This window comes from Leptosomus discolor, chromosome 7 (assembly GCF_034619465.1).
Source record: "Leptosomus discolor isolate bLepDis1 chromosome 7, bLepDis1.hap2, whole genome shotgun sequence".
Classification (NCBI taxonomy): domain Eukaryota; kingdom Metazoa; phylum Chordata; class Aves; order Leptosomiformes; family Leptosomidae; genus Leptosomus; species Leptosomus discolor.
In genome coordinates this window covers 55,522,823-55,546,250 of record NC_141397.1, presented here as the reverse complement: position 1 = coordinate 55,546,250, position 23,428 = coordinate 55,522,823, and the positions used below count along the sequence as shown (strand labels likewise).

At 51.6% G+C, this 23,428-nt stretch overlaps 1 protein-coding gene across 5 annotated transcripts in view; it reads right to left on the bottom strand.

Moving 5' to 3' along the window:
- DVL3 (dishevelled segment polarity protein 3) overlaps positions 1–20,645 on the bottom strand; it is a 32,421-nt gene extending 11,776 nt beyond the window's left edge. For 4 of the 5 annotated variants that reach the window (XM_086467541.1, XM_086467543.1, XM_086467540.1 and 1 more), the window contains exon 1: positions 20,479–20,645. In XM_086467541.1, the coding sequence (XP_086323667.1) occupies positions 20,479–20,645 (167 nt within the window). The remainder of the gene's footprint in view (positions 1–20,478) is intronic. The other variant, XM_086467544.1, reaches the window with a different exon arrangement.
- Positions 20,646–23,428: the final 2,783 nt, after the last annotated feature.

Genomic DNA, 23,428 nt, shown 5'->3' with positions numbered 1-23,428 from the left:
AGCAAGAGGCAGCCCAGGCTCCGGGATGAGGCAGGGAGAGGACCAGCAGCTCCCGCCCACTGCCAGGCTACAGCTTCCTATGCCCACAGCCATGACTGTCAGGCTGGAGAGGAGAAGACAAGGGCAGAACAGGCTCTCCTGTGTGCATCCAGCTGTGCTATCCCCCAACTCACATTTTAATCAGTCCAAAAAAAAAATTTCAGAGGCATATTTCACCAGTTCGCTTCTTTCTAAAGAAATACATAATTTAAACCTTTTTATAATGATCTGAAAGAATCAGAGCTTATGCCAGAGACTTCCAATAGATGAAAGTGAAATACATTAAACATGCTGCCTCCCAAATGTTACTGTTGCTTTTTAATTACATATATAATATTTCAACATCGCTTCAAGCTTTATAGTTGTGCCACAGTGTCATGTTCCTGCATTACACAAACAGCTACGTTATTATCAGTTTTCATAGTGGAGGAAGCACAGATAATTTTTTTTCCCCCCCAACAGTAAAACCATCATTTTTCTTTGGAGAGAAAATCTTATTCTATTTTAAATATCACTGGGCACCTAAATACTTTTTCCACAGTGAGTCTACAATCAAAACAACTTGTAAATTCACCAGATTCAATTAATACCATCTTTGATAAATCAAATTTAATGGAAAAATAGGCTTTAACAAGCTCATTTTCTTTTCTACTCATCAACATTTTAAGCACTCTTACTTAATACAGGGACATCTTACAAGTAGTTTGTAATATTAATTTACTCTTCCAAGCCATATCTAAGGTAGTTTGACACATATTGTGCTTAAAAAAATAATGTAGTAAACAGTGAATAAATTATTTCTTTGGGGAAAAAGAATCCAACAGAAAAAGAACAAAAGCACGAATGTGAATCCAAGGGAAATTATGAATTAAAAAGAAGCAGCTTATAAGTAACTAACAGAGTAAACAGAGGTGGGATGTCCTCAACAGCTCTGAAGGGTTCCCAAGCCAGTCCCCAACTCACAGAGAATTGAAGAGGATGCAAGTGTGGGACACAGGGCTGTGACCCATTGCCCCAGACTGCCACGCAGTCCAGGCACTGCCATCGAGTCGCAGCACGCTGTGACTTGGAGAAACAGGTACTCCGGGCTCCCGGCTGCGCTCGCTGGTGTGCCAACAGCTGCCCAAACTGTCACTGAAAATAGGACGGCGAGGCTCGCCAACACTCATAAGGCATCAGCAAAAGGCAAATGAACAGTGCTGGAAGAACAAAACCCGGGGAGCAGGCTCACTCCACCCTGCCAGCCGTGCTGGTTGCTCCAGTGTCACGCACGCTCAGCGAAGAGCTGTCTCACGGGGTGAAAGGCAGCACGTTGCCACGTCTTTGCTGGCAGCTGGCACTGACAATCCCTGCCCAAACTGGAGAGGCAGCAAAGGAACTGGACAAATGCTACCCATCCCCAGAAGGCACAGATGAGAAGGTCACGGTTTGAGCAGTCTAATCCACTCCCAGGATGTGTGTTAATTCCTCTCACACAGATGGAGAAGCAGGCAAGAGCAGGAAAAGAGCAGTGAGGATGGATTAAAACCGTGCTGGCTTAATGCTTCTTCAGCATGCCCCATGCCAGCCTCTGCCCAAAGGCCCTGCCGCCCAGGATGAGTGTCAAACAGACAGTCTTCCCTGTGACCTGTCCCTTTCGGTGCCCATGCCAATCTTTTCCAATGCAGGCATGTTGTCGTCTCCCCATTTCCAAGCACACACACACGCACCCTGGCCTGGCTGCACTAGCATCCATTTATACTGTCGCCAGCAGCCTGGACTTCATCCAATTCCTAGAGAGAACTTCAGGCAGAGCCAATTTTCAGTGCTGCGTGCTGCCTGCTCAGGGACAGAACCCTGCCTGTGAGTGAAGGGACAGGGAGATATATTTGCAGGGTCAAGGTGACCAAGCGCTAAGTGCAAATGAACTATACCACTTTCAGTGGGGACAGAGGAAACCAACCCCCAAGTCCCCCCACCCACCCTCGACTGCAATGCCCGATGGAGAACAAGCTCCCTCTTGTCCTGAGGGCTGGTCCCTCCTCACTCCTATTACCCCGCTGCTGCCCCAGACATCCCAGGGGTCAGCTCCACCCCGGAGCAGTTTTCCCCCTCCTTCCCCAACCACTACATTATTTATCACTATTTATCACCCAGATGCCAGAGCACAACGGATTATATATTTAGACTCTACAGAGCAAAAACTGATAGTGCTGGAGTCGGGCACATGCCGAGCAGGAATATCTCCGCAATCCTGCTCATGTCTGTCACCCCTTGCACCGTTCCCGCTTTTCATGCCCTGCATTCCTCTCCAGCCTCAGCCCTGAGCTGTAGCCTTCCTCCTCCCACCTCTCACCACTCTCTTCAAATCACACTCCTCACATGAACAAGACCACAGGTTCATGTCAGAAGCCACCAACCAAGCAGCCTCTGGGGGAGCTGTGAGCAGTGCCACGTTTCTCCTCCACGGTTGCACAGGGAGGCAGCCATGAGATGAAACTGTCCCATGGATCTGCTGGGAGGGAAAACCATTTTGTAAATGTGCTGGGAAGAGCCCCCAGCTGATGGGGTCTGAACCCAGGAATCCCAAAAGAGCAGACCCAGAAGAATCTCAGGCTCTCTCAGTTCTCGGAAAGCTTTTCCTTTTGGCAGGAGCCACCGCAGCCCAGGGAAAACATCTGCCCAAGGCTGATTTCAAAGGGACTGCTTTTAGTTTACCGTCCATCAAGGCAGCCCAGTTTCAGATTTTCCCATGTTGAAAACCTTGCTGGGGGCTGGGCACAACACGGCTGAGAAGAGCGGACAGGAATAAAACCCTTCAATGGCGAGCCAGCCCGAGCCTCGCCCAGGTGAGCGTGGGTCCAGCCCGCTCGGCGCTGCTGCTCTGCGGACCGGGTGCTCACCGGCCCCTGTCCCACCCCCGGGGCCAGCAGACACGCCGTGGCCAAGCTGCAGGCTCAGCGCCTGGCCCACAGGCCCAGCGCGCCCCAGCACTCATCTGCCTTGAATTTTCCAACAAAGAGACCTGCGGGAGGGAGGAAGGAGCGAGGAAGGAGGGAGGGAGGGTTACAGGGGAGGCAGGCCGAGTGGGCGGATGATTCAACCGCCATCCCCAGCGACACGGGGCCAAGGCGGGGGGAGGAGGAGGAGGAGGAGGGGACGAGGCTCTGGTTGCTGGGGTCTGCAGAGGGGGCTGCCAGGGCTGACACAAGCAGCACATCTGCTCCCATGCAGCTGGGGGAGGGGAAGGGGCAGCCCCGGCGGTAGGGAGGGAAGCGGAGGAAAGCCAGCTCCAACCCTGGCTCCTTCCCTACCCTCCCACCGACTGCTCCGTAAGAACCGGCAGACCCTCTCCCCACAGCCTGGGAAGATGCCACGCTCCCGGCTTCCCTCCTCCCGCTCCCGCTGGCAGCCTGGAACAAGGATGCAGAGGCGGGCGAGGGACAGGCGGGCAGACGCTGCCTCCTCCAGGGAGTCCCAGCCCGGCTCAGGAAATTAGAGGGTATTTTATATCACAGAGTCATGTCCTAGGAATGAAGGGAAGGTGGAGAACAAGGGAGCGTGCACAGGAGAGAAAGGAGGCCATAAAACCCAAGCCTCGGAGACGGCTGCGCCGTGTCAGAGACCTCGGGCTGCGCAGACAGACGTGACCAGCGCAGCTGCTGTGCTCCCAGCCTCCCCGTTTCCCCTCGGCGGCCTCCAACCCCGGCTGAGGCTGCGGAGACAAGGGAGTTTCTAGCTTCAGCCAGCTCTGGTCTCTCCTGAGTGGGATCTGCTAGCCACAGCGAAGAACTCTGATGGAGTAACACACGCCCAGCAAAAGAAGAAATCCAAGAGACATGGACAAAGGCTCTGGCAGAAGGATTTCAACCCCAGATTTGGATGCAGGCTGGAGCTCAGCAGGGATTGCTGCTCATCTCTGGCAGTCCTGTCCCCCAACTTGTTATCTAAGGGCTCGCAATGGGGAGGATACACAAAGAGAAGCAATCACGGGATGCGGCGGTGATCAGAACAGCTCAATATGGAGTTGGAGGGGTCAGTACCAAGAAGGGAGGTGAGGGAAGGGGACCCCTCAAGCATGTTAGACAGCTCGATGGCCAGGATGAAAAGGAGTCTGTTACTAGGAGAGGTGCAAAGATTGAGAAGACAACTGAGCGGTGACAATTTCACACTAAAAAGACGTAAAGCTAGTAGAGCAGATGAAAAAAATTAAGATAATCTCCTTCATTTAGTTCAATTATTAAGAGGAAAGACCTTTCAGAACAACATTTTTTCCAACACTGTAAAGCCCAGAAATTCAATGTTAAACTTGTATTCTTCTATTACAATGTAATCTGCTACTACAACCTCCCGAAAGTGCGCAGATTAGGTAGGTCACTCCTCTGACCTTAACAGCCCCCATCTCCTACAGCTCACAAAAGAAACCACAACAAACAAACAAACCAATCAACCCCATCAGGAGATGCTTCTACCCCATAGCACAAGCTTCAGGGATTTACACACCAGAAATGTGATCTCATTTTCAAAACCTGTAGTACACATGCCTTAGGGCAGGGATGTCTTGTCTCCAAATGATTGTATAGATTAATAATGCTGCATAGCAAAAGGAAGCACCTTCATGTGTTACTATCCAAATGTAAGCATCTCCTAGCTCTAGAGCAAAATCTTCCTTCTCTTCTGCCAGATCAAATGCTGGGGCCACAGGGATGAGCTCTGCTGCCATTTCACCAGCCGAGAAAATTGGACAGGGCAATTCTCTGACAGAATTGGGATTTCAGATGGGAAATACTCACCTGTTACACTAAGTCCAGACATGACATGTGTGCTTCCCACAGGGATACAATCCCCCCAAGGGCTACAGGCCCAACCAAAGAGTACACACATGTATTGGCAAGACCTTGGGCTTTGCAGGCAAACAGCACACATCAAACAGGATTAGAAGATTTGAGTTGTCTGTCTCCATAAGCCATGGCATTCTTTGGGTCTTCTTCACTGTATTTTTACCTCCTGTGGGAGGAGGAGAACATAGGGTACAAATGGCATAGTGCACTGGGGCAAGAAGGGCTCTCCAAGTGCAAACAGAGACCATCACTCTCCCATTTAATTTTCCTCCCAAGCCCCCAGACACGGTATTCTCCACTGCTCCTCTATGCTGTAGAACAGGGTAAAAAGGCAAACACAGATTTGTAGGTGGTTTAGCTCTGTCAGACTCTCCTCCCTCTTCCCATCTGTCCCTGCACCCCATGCGAACACGAGCTCCCTTGCAGCACTGTCTTTACCTGGGGTGTTTTTTAAGAATCAAGAAGCACAAACCAGCTGTCCTGCTAACACAACGATAACACAGCTCTACATTCGAGTGGGAAAGGCCACCTCTGCTCTCCTAAAAAAAAAACAACGAAGCTTTACAAGGATTCCTCTGAGAGCAGGTCACCCCATTTCAAGCTACTACCTGCTCTCCTCAGGAGCGGGGACATCGTGCTCATGAGCAAAAGCACAAGAACAGACTCTTTGCTTTTCAGGCTGTAATCTCTACAGCTTCCCTCAGCCACACTCACCGCTGCTGCCCCACAGCCTCCCCATGCACCCCACAGCATGCTCTGCTTTCCCCCCATGGTCACTCAGGCTGAACAGACATCTCAGATGGCAACTGTTTTCCCCAAGAACCCCTCATCAACACGTCTGCAATCACTCCACTGGACATGCACCAGGACAACCACAGACCCCCAGGAGACGCTTGGCTCCAGCTGTGCTCAGTCATACAGGCATCACTGAGTGGGAGACAACAGAGGACAGACCTCCTGTTCATCTAGTCCAAAGACTGGAAAAGGAATGGCATTTAGGAACGAGCCACCCGACCTCACAGAGCTGCCCAGGAGCAGCACTTATCAAAGCAAAGCTACAGACTTTGATTTCGAAGTGAGCCCAAGAGCCTTGATCTCTGGAGTGACCATCTGGCTGCAGCACTGCTCTGCAAACAAGCCCAACAGGCCTGTCCTCCAACCAGGAGGAGGAAGCTGCACAGGGACTGCAGGAGGCACTCCACACTAATTAATCCCGCCCTGCCCAAGCAATGCTTCCAACCCCTAGAAGGACATTTAGAGACATCATCAAAGGAAGAGTTCTCCAGGCCCCCAAAGGTTCAGTGACACTTTCAGTCTCTTTGAATTGGAAATCAAGGCAAATGGGAACTCCCAGCAGAAGTCAAGCCAGGCTCTTCACCGTGGTAACTCAATTTCAGCTCCTCAACAACTCTTAAGAGCTTGCACAGCCCAACATGAGGATACAAGACAAGTGCAAGGACTCATTGTGAGAAAGAAAACCTCGAGATTAAACATCTGCAGAAATGACCTTCAGGGAACCAACACAAATTCACAGATATAATAGTGACCAAAAGCTGGGCTTGTATTCAAGGTGGGATAGGAAACAGGCCCAAAGAGGCCCCAGCCAAACACTGAGAGATGGCAAGCAAACTGGAGGAGGCTTGGTCTGCTGTGACGCTTAGCTCTGTCTGGGTACAGATGGTGGGAAGAGCTGCAACACAGCAGCTCCTGCCAACAAAGAGAAAGGGACTGTGCAGAGAGGTAGAACAAAGGTTTATCCAGCTACTGCAGGTAGCGAAACACAAAGGGCACAACATCTTATCAAGAAGTTTGTGGAAGAGGTGTCTGGGCGCCACAGGGAATTCCTTGCAATTCTCTATAGAAGTCCCTATAAAAAGCAATAGGCTCCATTGCAATGCCCAGGGACTTCACGCCAGTTGAGACAACAGTGAGGCACTGTAAAGGGCTCCAAGGACTGCTGGGGGGATGTTAGCATGTACACAACATGCAAGAGAGGGGCACGATGTCCAGGAAGGCTCTGCACACACCGTGAGGAAGGTAGGACCAGGCCTTCCTTTTCTGGCCCTCAGCTGAGGGACGCCAAGTCAGTCCTGCTTTTTCTTAACAGCAGCGAGATTCCTGCCAAAAAATCGCTGCTGCTGTGGAATGTGCTGGGCCAGCAGTACAGCTCATTCCTGGAAAAGCATCAACTCAGCGGGAGAGCAAGGAGAGGAGAAGAGGGGGAAAATAGGAAGAGGGGGAGGGTGGGAAACAAAGTCTGAAAGCTTGGACTTCCACACCTGGGGAAGCAGGGAGTTGCCACAAAGCAGTCTGCTCGCCAGCACCCCCTTGTCCCAGGCTGCCAGCACAGCAGCCCTGCCCAGCACCAGCCCTCTGCTCTTGGAACACCTTTCTGCTGGCAGGCCACCTCCAGAGCAGGTCTGGGAAGGCACAGACCAAGGCAGATGTCTGTGCGGAGGAGGAGCGAGGTTTGCTTCCCCCACCATGTTAACAATTAATTTGTATTTAATGACAGATCTCCACCAGGGGATGACAAAGCAGCCTCCACACGTGTCCTGCCCTCAAGACACCAACCAGCTCACATTACTCTCTCCTGGCACAACAACTTTGCAAGAGTCTCCCAAGGAAACCAGCCCAACCTCCTACCCAGTGGGAAGGGGCCTTGAAGGATAGCAGGCTCTAGATGACTGCACCTACTCTTCGCATCCAGCTGAGCTACCATCAGCAACATCTCTGCTAACCGTGTCTATAAAACATAGAGAGAACCCCTGTAAAACCAACAGGCAGTTAATACAGCTCAAAACTAAGTTCCACCACAAAACATTTGCCAAAGACAATAAGAAGGACTCACACAAAGAAGAGTCTTTCAGAGCCACAACAGCTGCATGGTGGCAAAGAAAGAACTTTGTACCTGATCCCAGGCTATTGCAGCACTCTGAAAAAAGGGCAAACAGTCCCTCTGGGGAACAGAGGAAACTATGTCCCTCTGGTCCTAAAATGCAGAAGGCAGCAGACAGCACCAGGGGTCTGGACACCCATAAGGACCATTTCTGACCATCGCTAGGACAGGGATGTATGTACTTTTTCTTCTTCACCTTTGGGCTCTGGATAATTTTTGGTGCAACCTGACTATTCACTTCATTCTCAAGAAATTGTCAGCAACCCAGGAAGAACTTGGAGAAAATCAATGGTTTAAACAATCAGCTCCTGCACAGGTCTACTAGTGGACAAAGCCAAATGGTAGAGGAAGGCTAGCTGTTTCACCTGGTCTCCTGCATTCAATGGTGTCAGTGCAGGGGACGGTACAAGAAATTCCCTGTACGGAGAGACAGCAAACATAACACATTTTAGTAATATATTTCATTTATTTCAGCTAATACCAGTCATCTTCACCAAACTCCTTTCAAGACACAGGGCCAAGCCCTTGAACAATACAACAAGCAATCTCCTACCAAGCATCCCTCCAGCCATCACCCAGCAAACAAGCAAATACTGTTCAACTGCTGGAAGAAAGAGACAAGACAGATGCTCCAGTGCTAACCAAACCAAAAGCATGTGCTGGTACACAACTCGCTCAACTAGAGGTCCAGAAAGCAGATGAGAGCCATAAAGCAGGAGCCAGTCAATTACTGTAAATTAAAAGGAATCTGATTAGCCAAGAAGCAGGGAAAATGTGAGCTGTCTCCACCCTGCTGCTGGTTAACTCTCAGTAAGGAAAATACTCACTTCTTTCTCCCTCATTTATGAAACTCCTGGTCCATGGGACTCCTGACACCTGATGGATGTTCCACTGAACAAAGCGACATCTAGCAGTCAGGAGACCGTCACCTGCCTAGGACTTCTCCAAAGGAGTGTCAGAAATTTACTGAAGCATGGCACAGACCATGGTCTTGATCTGGAAGGCAGGCGTTTTCTGCAAGCAGCCAGGCTTTTCTGTTTCAGCAGCCCAGCTATAAGCAATGACTGGCATCAGTCCATAGTCTGCGTGAGGTGCCACGTACCGAACTCAGTCTAGATCCTGCCGGGACTCGCCTCTGCACCACGGATCAGCAGCCTTTTCAACAAGAGGGTAAGTTTCTCCACAGCTTACAAGAGGACGGTGCTTCGGATTACTGCAGTGCCATACCCCACCTCTGCAGAACCAAGTCCAACTCAGAGCTGCTGCTTTTCTTTGACACTGTGAACTCCCAGGCCTGACCCTGTTGCGTACCATTCGAAACCTTCCCACCTGCCATCTCTGACAACTGCACCAAAGGCTGGATAATGGTCAGTGACCTCCAGAAGTCACCATCACAGGTGACACGAAATCTTCCTCTTGTGGTGGGTCTCAAAACCACAGCTGCCAACTCCCAGGTCTTTCAAGGATGGAGAAATGCAGTGAAGGCAGCACAACCTGTCTGCAGTCTAAATATTCCATGAGCTCAGCAACTCTGTTGAACTGGTCACTCTACACATTAACAGCTCCCAACAGCAGCCCAGAAAGACTCATCACACATTATTACTGCAATAGGGCCATTTCCCATGTCTGTGGATCTGCTGTTAAGTCAAGTTACAACAAGACCCTGATTTTGAGCTTCCTCATTATCTGTGATACTGACATCAAATTCCAGTGAAGCATCTCTCCTATAGCCACACATAATGTCACAGAATCATAGAATAGTTTGGGTTGGAAGGGACCTTTAGAGGTCATCTAGTCCAACCCCCCTGCAGTGAGCAGGGACACCTTTAGCTGGATCAGGTTGCTCAGAGCCCCATCCAACCTGACCTTGAATGTTTCCAGGGATGAGGCATCCACCACCTCTCTGGGCAACCGGTGCCAGTGTTTCACCACCCCCATTGTAAAGAAATTCTTCCTTGTATCTAGTCTAAATCTACCCTTCTTTAGTTTAAAACTGTTATTCCTTGTCCTACCACAACAGGCCCTGCTAAAAAGATTGCCCCCATCATTCTTACAGGCCCCCTTTAAGTACTGAAAGGACACGCTTTTTTTTCCTCTTCTTTCGGTGGTAAAGTCACCAGTCATCACAAACACTTTGTGTCAGCATCATGTGTTGACCAACCAGGAGCTCACTGGTCCCTGCAGATAACATGGCCAGACACAGTCTCCACCTCAAGTCTGCACATCTCACTACATGGGAGAGCATGGGCCGTGCAGCTTCCTGTTACCAGAGCACAGGAACCAACTGCACCAAAGGTAATATTGTATGAAGGCACCAAAACATTTTTAAAGTGTCCCACGCTGGCAATATATTAAAAAAAAAAAAACAAAACCAAACCCAAAACCTGCTTTAATAGGCTCCCGTGTATCTGCATGGGGGATTCAGAAGCACAGACACATGCTGTGCGAGTCTGACCCAGCTCAGACACATCAGACTCAACGTGCACACCCTGTATAGATGTTACATACCTCTGCAGTAAGTTGGAGCTGCCCCAAGGAAATGCAGACAGAGCATACCCTAAGTTGAAGCAGATGTTGCCACCCCAAAACTCCTCTGCTGCTTCCAGGATGCCTAGGCAAGGAATAATCTTACGAGTTTTCCCAAACTAACCCACCTTTTGGCCCCAGCTGAAACAAGACATTTTCACTCTGGAAAGAAAATCCATTTCACAGGAGCCCCTTCAGGACCTAAGGGTGCATTTACCAGCTCTGGGTCTAAAGCAGCTGGGAGGTCTGCCATAAGGGACTCATCTGTGTAGTTAGATCCATGAAAAACCACCCTTCTCAGAGCTACAAAAGCCAGTAAGAAAAAATTCAAATGAACACAGTGCAATGGCAAGACTTCCTGTATTAAGCCCCTATACGGGCTTTCAGTATAGCACTTAGCTGGGCCCACAGGCAAGTCTCTCTGGGAATGGCACTTAAATACTGGTTGAGCTAGGCAGGGCTGAATGAACTGGGACAGCTTGTTAGCCATATGTAAACAGAAATACGGAGTTTGCATATCCATCACAGCTTCTGAAAAAAGCTTCAATTTGAGAAGCTGCTGCGCCCTGGGGCCAACCCAGCTAACAGCAGCAGCCTTCCCCCGGCCCCTGCCCTGCTGATCATGTCAGGCCACAAAGACAGGTTTGTCACCGCACTTCTGACTCTGCTCTGGTTGTCAACAATGCTGGCATGGCACAGTGTACAGTGGACAACCTATTTGCTCACAGATGGCGAGACACAGAAAGACCATGAATCTCAAGCAGGTCAGAGCAATGCTAAGGGAAAAAGCTGAAGCCCAGCAAGCGGGCAGGCTAATGTGCTAGCACCAGCTTCCCCGTTATGATAATGCACGCAGAGCCATAGCTCCCAAAACAGAGACCCCTCTGGCAGATCCTCGGCATCCTCAGAACCAGCTCAGAACCAAGGCAGGAGCTGACAACCACCAGAAAACAAGGAAAAGCCCACAGCCTCTGTTACCCAGACCCTGAATTCCCAGCCTATCACAGAGACAGCTGCCAGTGATCAGAGGGGCCACGTAGCAAAGAAATTCCTCTCCAAACCTCAGGGGCAGGTCAAAAACCAGCAGAGGAAAGACCTTCCCACACAGTGGCCAGTGCCAGCTCTCCCAGAAACAGATCTCTGCTCCAAGTCATGTGAGGAAGCCTTCCCCTCTTCAGCCAGGATCAGAAGGACGGACTCCCACTGCAGCAACTCAGTCACCGCTCGCTGTATCTTCTTTTCCTCCAGTTCTCACAAGACAGCAAATTTTAGTCAACAAGACACATGGACAGATGCCCCAGTGAGGGGATAACCAACACAAAGGACTTAATGGAGCAGGGTACCCAAATGCTGCTTCTGCTGCCTTCAATAGCTAGCTGTACCTGGAGAAACAATGCCTCTGGCACATCTCCTGTAACAAACAACTGATAGAACAACCACAACAGTCCCAACCCTCCACTGCAATACAGGATTACACAGCACAGGAAGGTCAGCACCAGGCATCTCTGCCTGCCAAAGCCTCCAGAGAATTCCAGCCCATTCCTGGACAGGCTCAATATTAGTGCTACAGCAGTAACAACACAGCGATGGAAACAAGTGAAACCAAGAGCTTCAGAGCAGGGACTCAGGGAGATACTAACACTTCAGCTCTGCAAGCTAACATAGTCCTTGGAGACAGTGATATTCACGGCCCAAGAGCTCACATACTCTCCTAAGGCCACAGTGGCATTACATAGATAAGCACAGGGACAAAGCAGACAAAGTTACAGAGATTAGACTAATTCCCACATTTGTACTTTACTTCAACGCCTTCCAAAATGCATTCACAAAAGGATTTGGTCCAAAAATTTCCAACAGCAGCCACCGGCAGGATTAAGTTTTATTTAACTTGCCAGCTGCTGCCTAACAAGCCAACACCACCGGGACAAACAGTAACACAGCCACGTGGTGCCACATCCCCCTTCTGGAAAACCACCAGCCAGCCAGCACAGGTCAGAAGGGCAGGCTCCGAATAACAAACAAGGGATGGAGAGAGGAGGAAATCAATAGGAAACACCAAAAACACACAGCCCTGACTGCTGCCTCATGAGATGTGCAGCACGATGCAAAGCTGGTGTGACAACATGAAGGCAATTTCCTGCAGGAGCAATCTCAGCCGTGTTCTGCAAGCCCAGCTCTCCTTCAAGGGCTTTTCCACAGACTGAATATCCTAAACCACAACATTGTTATATCTATTTGGATGCAGTCAAGGGTGGAGGAGTAACACTTCATTACAGCAGATACCCTCAGCTCAGAACAGTTCAGCAACTGCTATGCAGACATGCAAGAGGCTTCCCACCACTTTAAGTACCATGAGCTCACAAAGGACTCGAGGAATTTTAACTATGCCCCCTACACCTCTACATACACAGCCTTCAAGTCTAAATGGAGGGCCTGATGCCCACCCCGAGAGAACACCAAAGCAAAACACATCTGTGCAGCAGAAAAGCTGCAGGGGAAAACAGATTTTCTTTGCTTATTTGCACAGCCCCCTTCTTCTCTAAGCATCCCCAAACACATGGTAGCGGGTAACTACTTCCACCTTCAAGAGTTCAGGCCACAAGGCTGCAGACCCAGATGTCTCTGCCTACTGGGAGACCAGGTGGGGAAATCACAGGTGAGAGAGGCCAGGAGCATGCTGGAGAAGAGGGATTTACCAAAGGCTCAGTGCACTGATGGCTTATGGGCCATCTGCCTCCATCCCTACAAGCCAGCACCTTCCTTCTCAGAGTCCATTACAAAATGCTGCCACCCCAGCTGCCCATCCTGCTCTCTCCATAGCCGTATAGGAAGGAACACGGCCCCTTAATGCCACCACCCAGAAGATCCAGTACCCATCCTTTACAGGTAAGCCAATGTCTGGGATTTGGGAATGGCCAAGTCCTAGATGAAACTCTCAAAAGTTGTATTTCAGCAGGAACCAGAAGACTGAGCAGCGGAGCCACCACTATCATCCCATAACAACAAAAAACGCTCAGGTCACAACCCAGATTATGGTGGTTTATGAGCCATTTTTAATGGTGTTTGGCCTTGACCTCAGAGACTGAACTACATTGGAGCACAGCTGCACCACGGACGGTCAAAGCACACAGACTTACTTCACGTCAGTTTCTGAGACGTCGAGGTAGGTGTCTGCTCTGTGCAAGAATCTGAAGGACCAGAGTCCTCCAGATGATTTCAAAACACAGAACCACATCAAAACAGCTGCGGTCTCATGGATGGGCAAAGGTTTCTTGACCTTTCTTTCTCTTTTTTTCAGAGATGACAAGTGAGGCTTAAAATTCAGAAACATTCCCATCAAAACATAATCAAAACCAATACCTCTCCAACAAAAATGCTGGCTTCAACATGACACCATATTTTGGGAGAAAATAGATTCAGTCCAAAAAAAATTCTGACCAGCTCTAGCTGCAAACAAGTTCAATAGCTGTTGTAAAGCTTCATTGTTTGCACAGTACAGACAAGGCCTTAGGGAAATTGGTCTGCAGCCTGATTTGGCTAACTTGGCTTTCTGAACACCACCCCTGGGCAAAGAAACCAGGCTATGACTGCCATCCAATGTGGCCTTTGGAGCACAGCTCCAACCACAACAGAGAAAGCTGGACACCTACAGAGTTTGTAATAGCTGGGTCTGAACAGCAGGACACACACTGCCAGGCGCAGACAATACAACCCAGGGAAGGAGCAAATACCATCAACTAACCCTCTTCATCTGCAGCCCAGCCCTGGCACCGCTGCGGCCCACCACCACCGCTGCGGCCCCCCACCACCGCTGCCACGACACTTGGAAGCAGCCTCCAGCAGCAGCTACAGCCAGGATCAGCTCCAGTGTCGATGGGCCACCCCCCAGCACAGGCAGCATTACAAGAACTTCCCACCACAAGCGCAGACAGTGGTTAGCAGCTCTCTGCCAAATCCTCAGCAGCCCAGAAGACAGAGGCACAGGCTGCAGTAACCTACATGCAAAATGTCCAAAAAATTACCTCTGGTGGACCCTGGCTAACCAGGGCAGCACGTCTCGCATGAGCAGGCGGGGACCACACATCTTCCCGAGCGGGGAGCACACAGATGGGGTGCTGTGGTCTCTCACATGGCTAAGTGCTGCCCTCTGCACAGAAAGGACAGGGACTGGCCAGAAGAAGAAAAGTGACAGCCATCTCACTGCCAGGCCAATGCTGTCATTTGGACAGATGCAGCACAAAGGACATGAGCAAGCGAGTCGCATGCAGTTTTGGAGGCTCTTTTGCTTCCAGACCCCTTGCCAACCTCTCCCTGCACGAAACCCACGCTGGCATGGAAGCACTCTCCACCAGGGGCATGGGACAGGCAAAGGTCTTCTGCAGACTGCAGAGCTTCGAATTCAAAAAATAAAATTCCGAAAATCAAAATAAAACAACTCCCCCAACCCACACTACAAAGAGCTGGCAGGAAAGGCAGGGGCATGATGCCAGTGGTTCACCACTGCTTAGGGACTGACACTGCTTATTAAGTTTAGGATCCCTTCTCTGGCTCCAAACACTTCCAGCCAGAAGGACAGTCACTGCTGGCATCAATTTCAAAAAGACCCTGCAATAAAAATAAATCACTCAGCCTTTCAGTGAGCGTCAACGCATTTCCCCATGCACATGTGCCGGAGATGAGGTCGCCAAATACCAACGGCATCTGACCCCTGCACTGGGAATTCCAGCAGCGCCCGCTTTGTTCTGCCTCCAGAGTGTTGCCCTAATCACTGCCTTGTACCCGGCTTTGGAGAGCAGGTGATAATTAAGCAGGTCTGGATTAGATACCAGGCTAGTGATTAGTTGGATACCAATTTTCACTTGACAGTTGAGACCTAGGAATCACTCACCACAGCTCTGAAGTTAAAATTGGAATTGAGATCTGCAAGAGGGAGAAACCAGCAGCAGTGGGAGGAGCAGCACCATCCCACCACTGTATCTCGAATCGCTGGTGTCCTCCCGGCAACACAGAACAAGTAGGTGAGATGGGGAGGGAGGGACAGTCCCCTTGCAGGGGATGCAGGCCTTTCTGCTTTCCAGCGTGGGAGAGGAGAGGTGGCCAAGAGAAGGGGAGATAAGCCAAATGATTACCCAAGTGCTTTCTCCACACACAGAAGAAACGAAAACTTTCAGGCACTCCATAAGTTACGGAAAGACGAAACGGAACTTCAGACCAGGTGCTAAGGACTTACCTGGACACAAAAATTGCACTCATTTAACTGACACTGCTTTAAAAAGCTTAACTTAAACTTTAGTGTGCGCCTGTGGGAACACCTTCTGATTGACAGAAAATGAGCAGCATCAATTTCAAGCAAAAAATGAGTCAAAAGAAACCGTATTTCAACTGATACAAGAATATCCTCAGAGTTGTACCAGTCACCTGGCCAGATGAAAAGTCAAACCTGTAATTTGGCTGGGGCGACATGCACACAGCTTGGCTGGCGAGAAGATCCACGCTGCCCACAGACAGGCTTATCGCCACGGACTTGAGCAGGAGGCAAACACTTTACACATGGCTGAAGTTCATGTCCCAGCAAACTACAAACTAGCACAGATCATCAGCACGGTTGTTCCCTTCCCAACTGCACGGTTCCCCAGGAGAATTTATGGTATTGTTCTTGCAACACCTTCATGGAACCGAGAGCTCTGCTATGCTAAGATCCACACGAATGCTTGCCCAAGAAGCTAACAGTGTCAAGCGGACAAGACAAGGCACGAGAGCACTGTTAGAATTTCCATTTTAAAGATTAGGAACAAAAAAGACAGAAATTAAAAAGTCTGTTCAAAACCCTGTTGAGAGTTTGAAAAACCTGCGGTGGCTTGATGGAGAACACTGATCTCACAAGCGGTCATAGCACTGCAATTCCAAGGCGCTCTCCTGCCGACGAGCCCACAGATCTTACCTGTAAAATGTTGAATAAAAAGACTCAAGCTGTAGAATAACACCCCTTACGTCTCTAATGAGGGCAAGGTTAGCAGGCTGAGGGTAGTTCCACACTTCACAGCGAGGCATGGCCACACAAAGTATCTCCAGTTGAAGAAGAGTGTACCACATCTATGTACCACCATACTTCCACCACCTGTCTGCTTAGCTCCTCCACGTCTCCAGTTCTGGGATTAACAACACACAAAGCCAACACGGGCACAAATATCTGCACCCTGTGTCACTGCTCCACACCACTGGGCTCAGGCTGGATTCTCTATTTGCAGGTGTAGCCCACTACACGCTGGGTAGACCAGGCAACAAAACCCTGCAGCCTTCCTGCTGCTCACAGCTCCTCTTCCCAGGAGCCAGCACAAGAAATCTTCTCATTTCTCTTCCTTCCCTCCTAGAGGTGACACCGTTCTGGGGTCTTCTTAATTTGGGGCTGAGCACTTTGACTAGGATTAGCTCCTGGCATAGCCCAACAACTCCATAGCCACCCAGGGGAGGCTCAGTTCGCATTTCCAAGGAGATGTAAACACTGAAGCTGCTCCATCACCGCCCTGATTCTCAGAGCAAACAAATATTAACAAGATAAACAAAAGAATGAAAAATCCCACACACCAAGACTGTGGCTGTAATACTGCCTTGGGGATGGGGTGAACTGAAGGGAATGCCAGGCTGAAGATCCACAGCCCGGAAAGAGGAGGAAGAGGGAGAAACAGATTCAGTCTGGGCAACAAAGGCGAGAGGAAATGTTGGACCACATCTTTCTCCATCTGACCCTGGCAGATGAGATGCCTCCATTCAGAAGAGATGAGAGGAGAACTTAGTCTTATGCCACAGGGATCCTGCAAAAGGTCCAGTCACCGAGGAAAAGAATGAGCTATCGGATCTGCAGGTCTCCTCCTCATTGATCAGCTGCTATAAGGCCATTCACTGTCAATAGCTCATCTCTCTCACAAAGGGGATTTACCCCAGATACTACTTCTGGATGCGGCCCAACTGACAAAACCCAGCCCAGCTCACAAACTGTCAAGCACAAGCCAGACCATCCCCGACGCTGGGCAGGAAGCACCTTGAGGGAAGAGGCCAAGAGGGATACACAGGTGAGAGCACAATGCCCTTCTCCTTGGCACACAGCTTCTGAATACAGCCATCATTAATCTCCTCCCGGTTTTCACTAACTGACCGTGCACTTACAGTCAAGCAGCTGAGGTGCCTCCTGCCCTTCCATCCCTGTCTCTCCCTGCAGAGAGGGTTGGTTGGACTTGATGATCTTAAAGGTCTTTTCCAACCTAAATCATTCTACGATTCTATGATTTTATTTCGAGTGGTGCCTGGGGCTCCAGGGCTTCTCAGAGACAAGGCTGCAGCTGGACTGCTATGGCTGTTCCCCGCTGTGGTCCAGCCAACAACCAGCACATTCTTCAGCTCTCTGGAAAGGAGTAAAACCAGCTTTCCTGATGGGGTATCTGTGGTGGCACCACGGGAGGCTTTCTCCCCTCTGTTCCACACAAGGCCTCAACACGTGCTCCTCCAACTGCACAAGTCATCACCCAGAGCTTCACCAAGGAACAGGCTGCCCACACGCAGCTTCCAGCCCCTCTCAACTGCATCTTCCCTTCCAGAGAGGTTCATTCTTCCCAGAAGAATTAGCTGAGTTAGTCCCAACAAAAATCTCATCCCATGCATTTCTGACACAACTGAACTCGCTGTGTCTTCCTGAGTGATTTTCCCCTCTCCCTGCTAGCATCCACAACTCCCTATGCTGCTCTATCGTTGAGTGTCATTAATCTACCATCTGCCTCCTCTTGTGGAGCCTTAAAGAAACAAAGGAGGATGAAAAGGCACAGCACAGAACTTTGCTGCCACCAGACCCCTCTTCCCAACACGAGACACTGCTATTTATTACTAAACTTTGTTTATAGTTACTCAGACACTCTCCCACCCACATGGCAATGTTTCATTCAAGACAAGTTTGAATTCACTTCAAGAACAACATTTCAAAGGACCCCAAAGCATTTGTTTACAAACAGCATGCACGGAGAATTTGCTTCTCCCACCAATGAACACAGTCCCCTCTGAGACAGGGAGAGGCAGCTGTTTTGTAGCACCCAACGCTACTCAACAGCTGAGGGACAGGAAACGATCTGCAGACAACTGATATTGCTGAGGAAATTTATGGAAAATGAGGGCTGGAGACTTCTATTTGCCTGGAGAAAAGAGGAAAGCTTCTGAGGACTAAAGCTCTGCACTGGGTCAAGAGGAATTTAGGGAGGCAGAGCGTCCCAGACTGTGGTCAAAGGAGTGACTCCAAATTTCAAGCCTCATCTGAAAGCTGGCACCTCCCAAGCTAACGGGAACCTGGGCACTGAGATAATTTGGCTGCAGAGGGGAGAGCACCCCTGCCGAGGCAGCCACACCGATCTCCATCCAAGCCCTGAACAGGCCCAGCCCTGTTCAATGTAGGGTACGAGCCAAGATCACAGCCTAGGGAGGTATTTGGCGCAATAAGACGACACTAGGAAGACTATAAAACTGAAAGCTTTTTGCAGTCCCAGCCTCCATACACAAGACCTACTGTAAACACTAAATTTTAGTGGGGGGGGGGGCACGGAATCCAGAGGAAGGAGGATCATGCAACTCTTCCAAATAACAAAGTGCCAGGAACGCTAAAGGGTCACATGTTGTGGAAGCCAAGAGAAATTATGTTCCCAGGACGGAAACAGAGGTTCTCAAAAAGGCTACAGAGTCAGATGTAGGAAGACTCTGGACAAAACAGAGTGGGCACAAAGGGTCTCACAGAGACTCGGCTTCATGTGGTGCTTGCTCCCCAGAACAGTCACTGACTTTACGAAGGCAGGAGACAGCAGGGGCTCCCCAGAAGATTAGTCAGTACAACCATCCAACCAAGGGACAGAATATACCTCCTCACCTCCAAACGGCCACACACGATGGAAGGAACAAAAGGGTATCACAAAAGAAGTGATGAAAACATCGGTATTGGAAGAGAGCTGCCCCACAGGAGATGGGATGTGAGGCAGGGCTGCACCCCTCTTCTATACAGACCCATCCCAGAGACTGAACATAGGACAACTTACATTATGGATGGGACATGTACAAGGGTACAGCAGGTCTCACACACACCCCTTGCTAAGGGACAGGCATATGGCGAGTTCTCACTCCTTCTCCACGAAGGCAGGGGAAGAAAAAGCCGGTCCCCTTTATGCATTATTTCCAAAGATGAGATGTGGAGGACAAAGCTGCCAAAATGGATAGCTCTCCCCAAAATGGATGTAGAAGAACGAAACTGTCCCCAAATCCAGTCCATGGGAAGGGCTGATGGAGGGGGCACTGCCCTTGCACCCTCTTGGTGGAGGGAACAAGGGGCACCCTCCCCAGGCAGGCACAGTGGGAGATGCCCAGGCCCTTTAGATGGGAAATTTCAATCCTGAGTAGTATACACAAGAGGATGCCACCCCTATACACCCCCAAAGCAGGCTGCACGGGGAGAGAACCTCTCAGGCAAGGTGCTGCCCGAACGTTGTGAGCATGGGAAGGAGGTGATCCTCAGATGAGACAATGCTCTGCTTCGAGGTGCCTCTGGCAGACATGGGAGTCCAGCCATAGAGAAGGTGCATGGAAAAATACCACCAGGTCCCCTACACAGGAGTTAGCTGGGGGGCAGCTTCGCCCAGAGCTAACGGGGAAAGGGGAGGATGGGGGGCTGTCCCCAGAGGCAGGACACAGGGACCACCAGCCCCAGAGAAGGTTCATGGGGGGTACCACCACCAGCCCCCCCCAGGTGAGGTAACTGGGGATACACGTGTCCCTGGATGAGGTGCACGTGAAAGTGTCCCCCCCCAGACAGAGCACAAGAGGGGGCACCATCCCCGCCCCCACCCAAGGCAGGGCAATGGGGGTGAAGGATGGATGCGAGTCCTCCTCCCCAAACCGGGCACGAGAGAGGCCGCCAGTCCCGAAGGGCACCACCACTCCACCCCCGGGGGTCCCGGCCCCGCTGCACCGGGGGGACCCTCCCAGGGCGGAGGGGGGAGCCAGCCCCAGCCCCCCCCAGCAGTGTGCGGAGCGGGTGTCCCCGGACAGGCCCACGCAGGACGCCCCCCAGCTCGGCCCAGGGGAGCCCGCCCTCCACGCGTGGGCAGGGGGGACTCCCCCCCCACACCCAGCCCGGCGGTCGGGGGGGGCCGGGCCCGGGTCCACGCTCACCCGAAGTCGTCGTCCATGGACTTGAAGTAGAACTTGTAGTTGGGGCGGTTGAGGAGGCCCTTGAAGTCGCCGAGGGTGACGCGCTCAGCCGGGATCGGCAGCTTCACCAGGTACGGCGTCTCCTGCTCGTCCAGGTGGTAAATGATCTTCGTCTCGGCCGCCGCCATGGCGCCCCTGCTCGGCCGCCAGGCCTCCGCCGCCGCCGCCGCCTCCTCCTCCTCCTCCTTCGCCCCCGGCCCGGCGCGGCTCACGACCCCCGGCCGCCGCCTCGGCCTCGCCTCTCGCCCGCGCCCCGGCCCGGCCCGGCCCCCACCCTCGCCCCGGCCTGGCTGCGGCCTCCGCCCGCGCCCGGTCCCCCCGCGCCCCTTGTTCTCCGGGTCCCAGCGCCGCCCGGCTCCAGAGCGCAAGCTCAGGCTCCGGCGACTCCTCCCCCGCCCGATCGCCCGCCCGCCGCCCCGGCTCCGCCGGAACCGGAACCGGCGCCCCGCAGGGGCCGCGCCGCCGATCGAGACCGAGCCGGAGCCCGAGCCCGGACTGCGGCCCCAGCCGGCAGCCCGGGGCGGGCCTGCACCCAGAGCCGGTACCCCGGGATGGACCGGGGCTCAGCGGTTCCGGAGGGGCACGGTCCAGCACATCCTCCGCCCAGACCCCTGCCACTGTCCAGGCCCGCACCCTGCCCCCAAGCTGGATCCCACACTGATAGGAGACACACCCCCCCCCCAGCTGGAACTGACCCCCACCCGCACCCATCCACCCCTCTCCCCAGGGCGACACACCCAGCACTGCTCCTGCTGCACCCCATCTGGGTGCGTGCCCCCCATCACCACCTCCCCGGCCATGCACAGCCCCAACCGCCTGTGGATGGGTTTGGATTTGTACTTTACATCCGTGTCTCCTTATATACAGCCTAGCACTCCCCATGCACCCACATTTCCAGCCGTGGCTGGCATGCACCCATATACCCCTCCCAGACTCCCTACCCCCATTTTGTCCCCTCGTTCCTGCACCATGTGTCCTGCAAACCTGCATCCTGCAACCTCCTGCTTCTCGTGCACCCACCCCAGGCCTCCCCTTCCATCTCCGCAGCCCTGGTCCTTTTTCACACACCTCCCAGCCTTCCCCACTCATACAACTACATGCCACTCGAGTACGGCTTACAGAACATGAGGCATATCCCACTCTACCCTGTCCTCCCATGTCCAGACCCCTTTGGACTCCTCCTACTCTATCTCTGATGGCCACCCTACACAGGGACTCTGCTGCACAAAAGGGGCATAGCACCTCTCCACTCCTCTCCAGCTGTGTTTTCCCTCCAAACCCCTTGTCACCATCCAACAACCATCCCTGATACTCAGGCACTGGGCACCACAGTGTCACTTCAAGTTCCCCAGCCCCATTTCTCACCAAACTCTCTCCTCTGCTCTTCATGAGCATCCTCCTTTCCACATACTGTGGCCTCTTCAACAGCACACTAACCAGCTCCAACAGCCCCTTGACTCTTACCCATCCTTTCTCTCCCTGGGCCCTGTCACTCTCTTACCCACAGTCATGAGCACTGTGACCCCAGCCCCTAGGACTTGCCTCTGTGCTGCAGCAGTCTCAGGCTGGCTGGCTCCTGCTCCGGACACCTCACCAGCACCCAAGGGGCACTGAGGAACCGTCTCCATCAGCAGTTTCCTGGAGCTGTGGCCAAGAGCAAAGCTGGGGTGGACAGAGCCTGGGGAACACCCACCACCAGGAAGGCCTTGCACCGTCCTGGATTAGAAGGAACGAATGCAGAGGAAGAACCATGCTGTGAGCCTGCACAGGGCGTGAGACCAGGTCACCAGCCCCCAGCGCCAGACTCACCTGCTGCAGGAAGAGGAGCCAGAGAGATCTTATAGGAACAGAGCCAAGCTCCTCAGGCTGGCAGGCAGGCATGAGATAAATAGCCTCCTCATGCATGAAAGAGTCCTGTAGGCATTGCTAGCAATTATCTGGGCAGCACTGCTAGACTGGGTGAAGCATCTGACATTGAATTAAAAAAAAAAAAAAAAAATCAAGGGAAGACCTCAAGTAAGTGGAAGTTCTAAGAGGCATGAGGCTCTCCCATGTTTCCACACCAACTCTTGGAAGACTGTCACTTCCTCATGCTCGGAGCTCTGTGGTAAAAGTCAGCATACCTGGAAAGAAGAATCCAGGTCAGGAATGGAAAAGTTTAGTTTAAGCTGCTTCTTATTGTGTCAACCATGACAGAGATAATCTTAAAGTCTTTTTTGCAACACTTCCCTGCCCCAAAATCCCACGTGAAAAAATTATAGCCTTCCTCTGACAGGGCCCCTCATTTGCCCACCTCCCAGCACAGCTGTGGATGCACCTTGGAGCCTGTATCGTGCACGTTAGACACCTTCGTTACCAAAAGGGCAGTTTTCTGAAGTGCTGAGCTCCCAAGGGAGCACGTGCAGCCTAGGACGGGTGCCACACCCCCCAGGGTGGTAGTAGATGAAATCTCACTGTTACAGCTGCCTTTTCTTTTAAAGCAGGCCAAGTGGTTGAACAGACTCAATCAATAGATTAACTGCTCACAGGGATGTTGTGAAGTATGACCCACTCTTAATGAATGGAGGTTAAGAACACAGAGCCAAAGAAATTAGCAGTAGGGGATTGTGCTGAGCACTCTGGGTCCACAAGGAAGTTTCTGAACAGCCTGTTGGCTTATGTCTACATTTAAAAACTGCAGCATTGATCGCATCGCTTCTCCTTACAGAGCAAACAGGCTCCAGGCATTCTAGTGCATCTGGGATGAGCCCAAAGCAGAGGTGGATGTACTTGAGTTCCATCACTTACGCCTTTATATGCCTTTAAGCAACATGAAACTATTCTCTTTTTCTAAAAGGTGCACTGTCGTTAACTGAAGTTATGGGTTTGCTACAAGAACACAGGTGACATTCATCCACCCACATCAGATGGG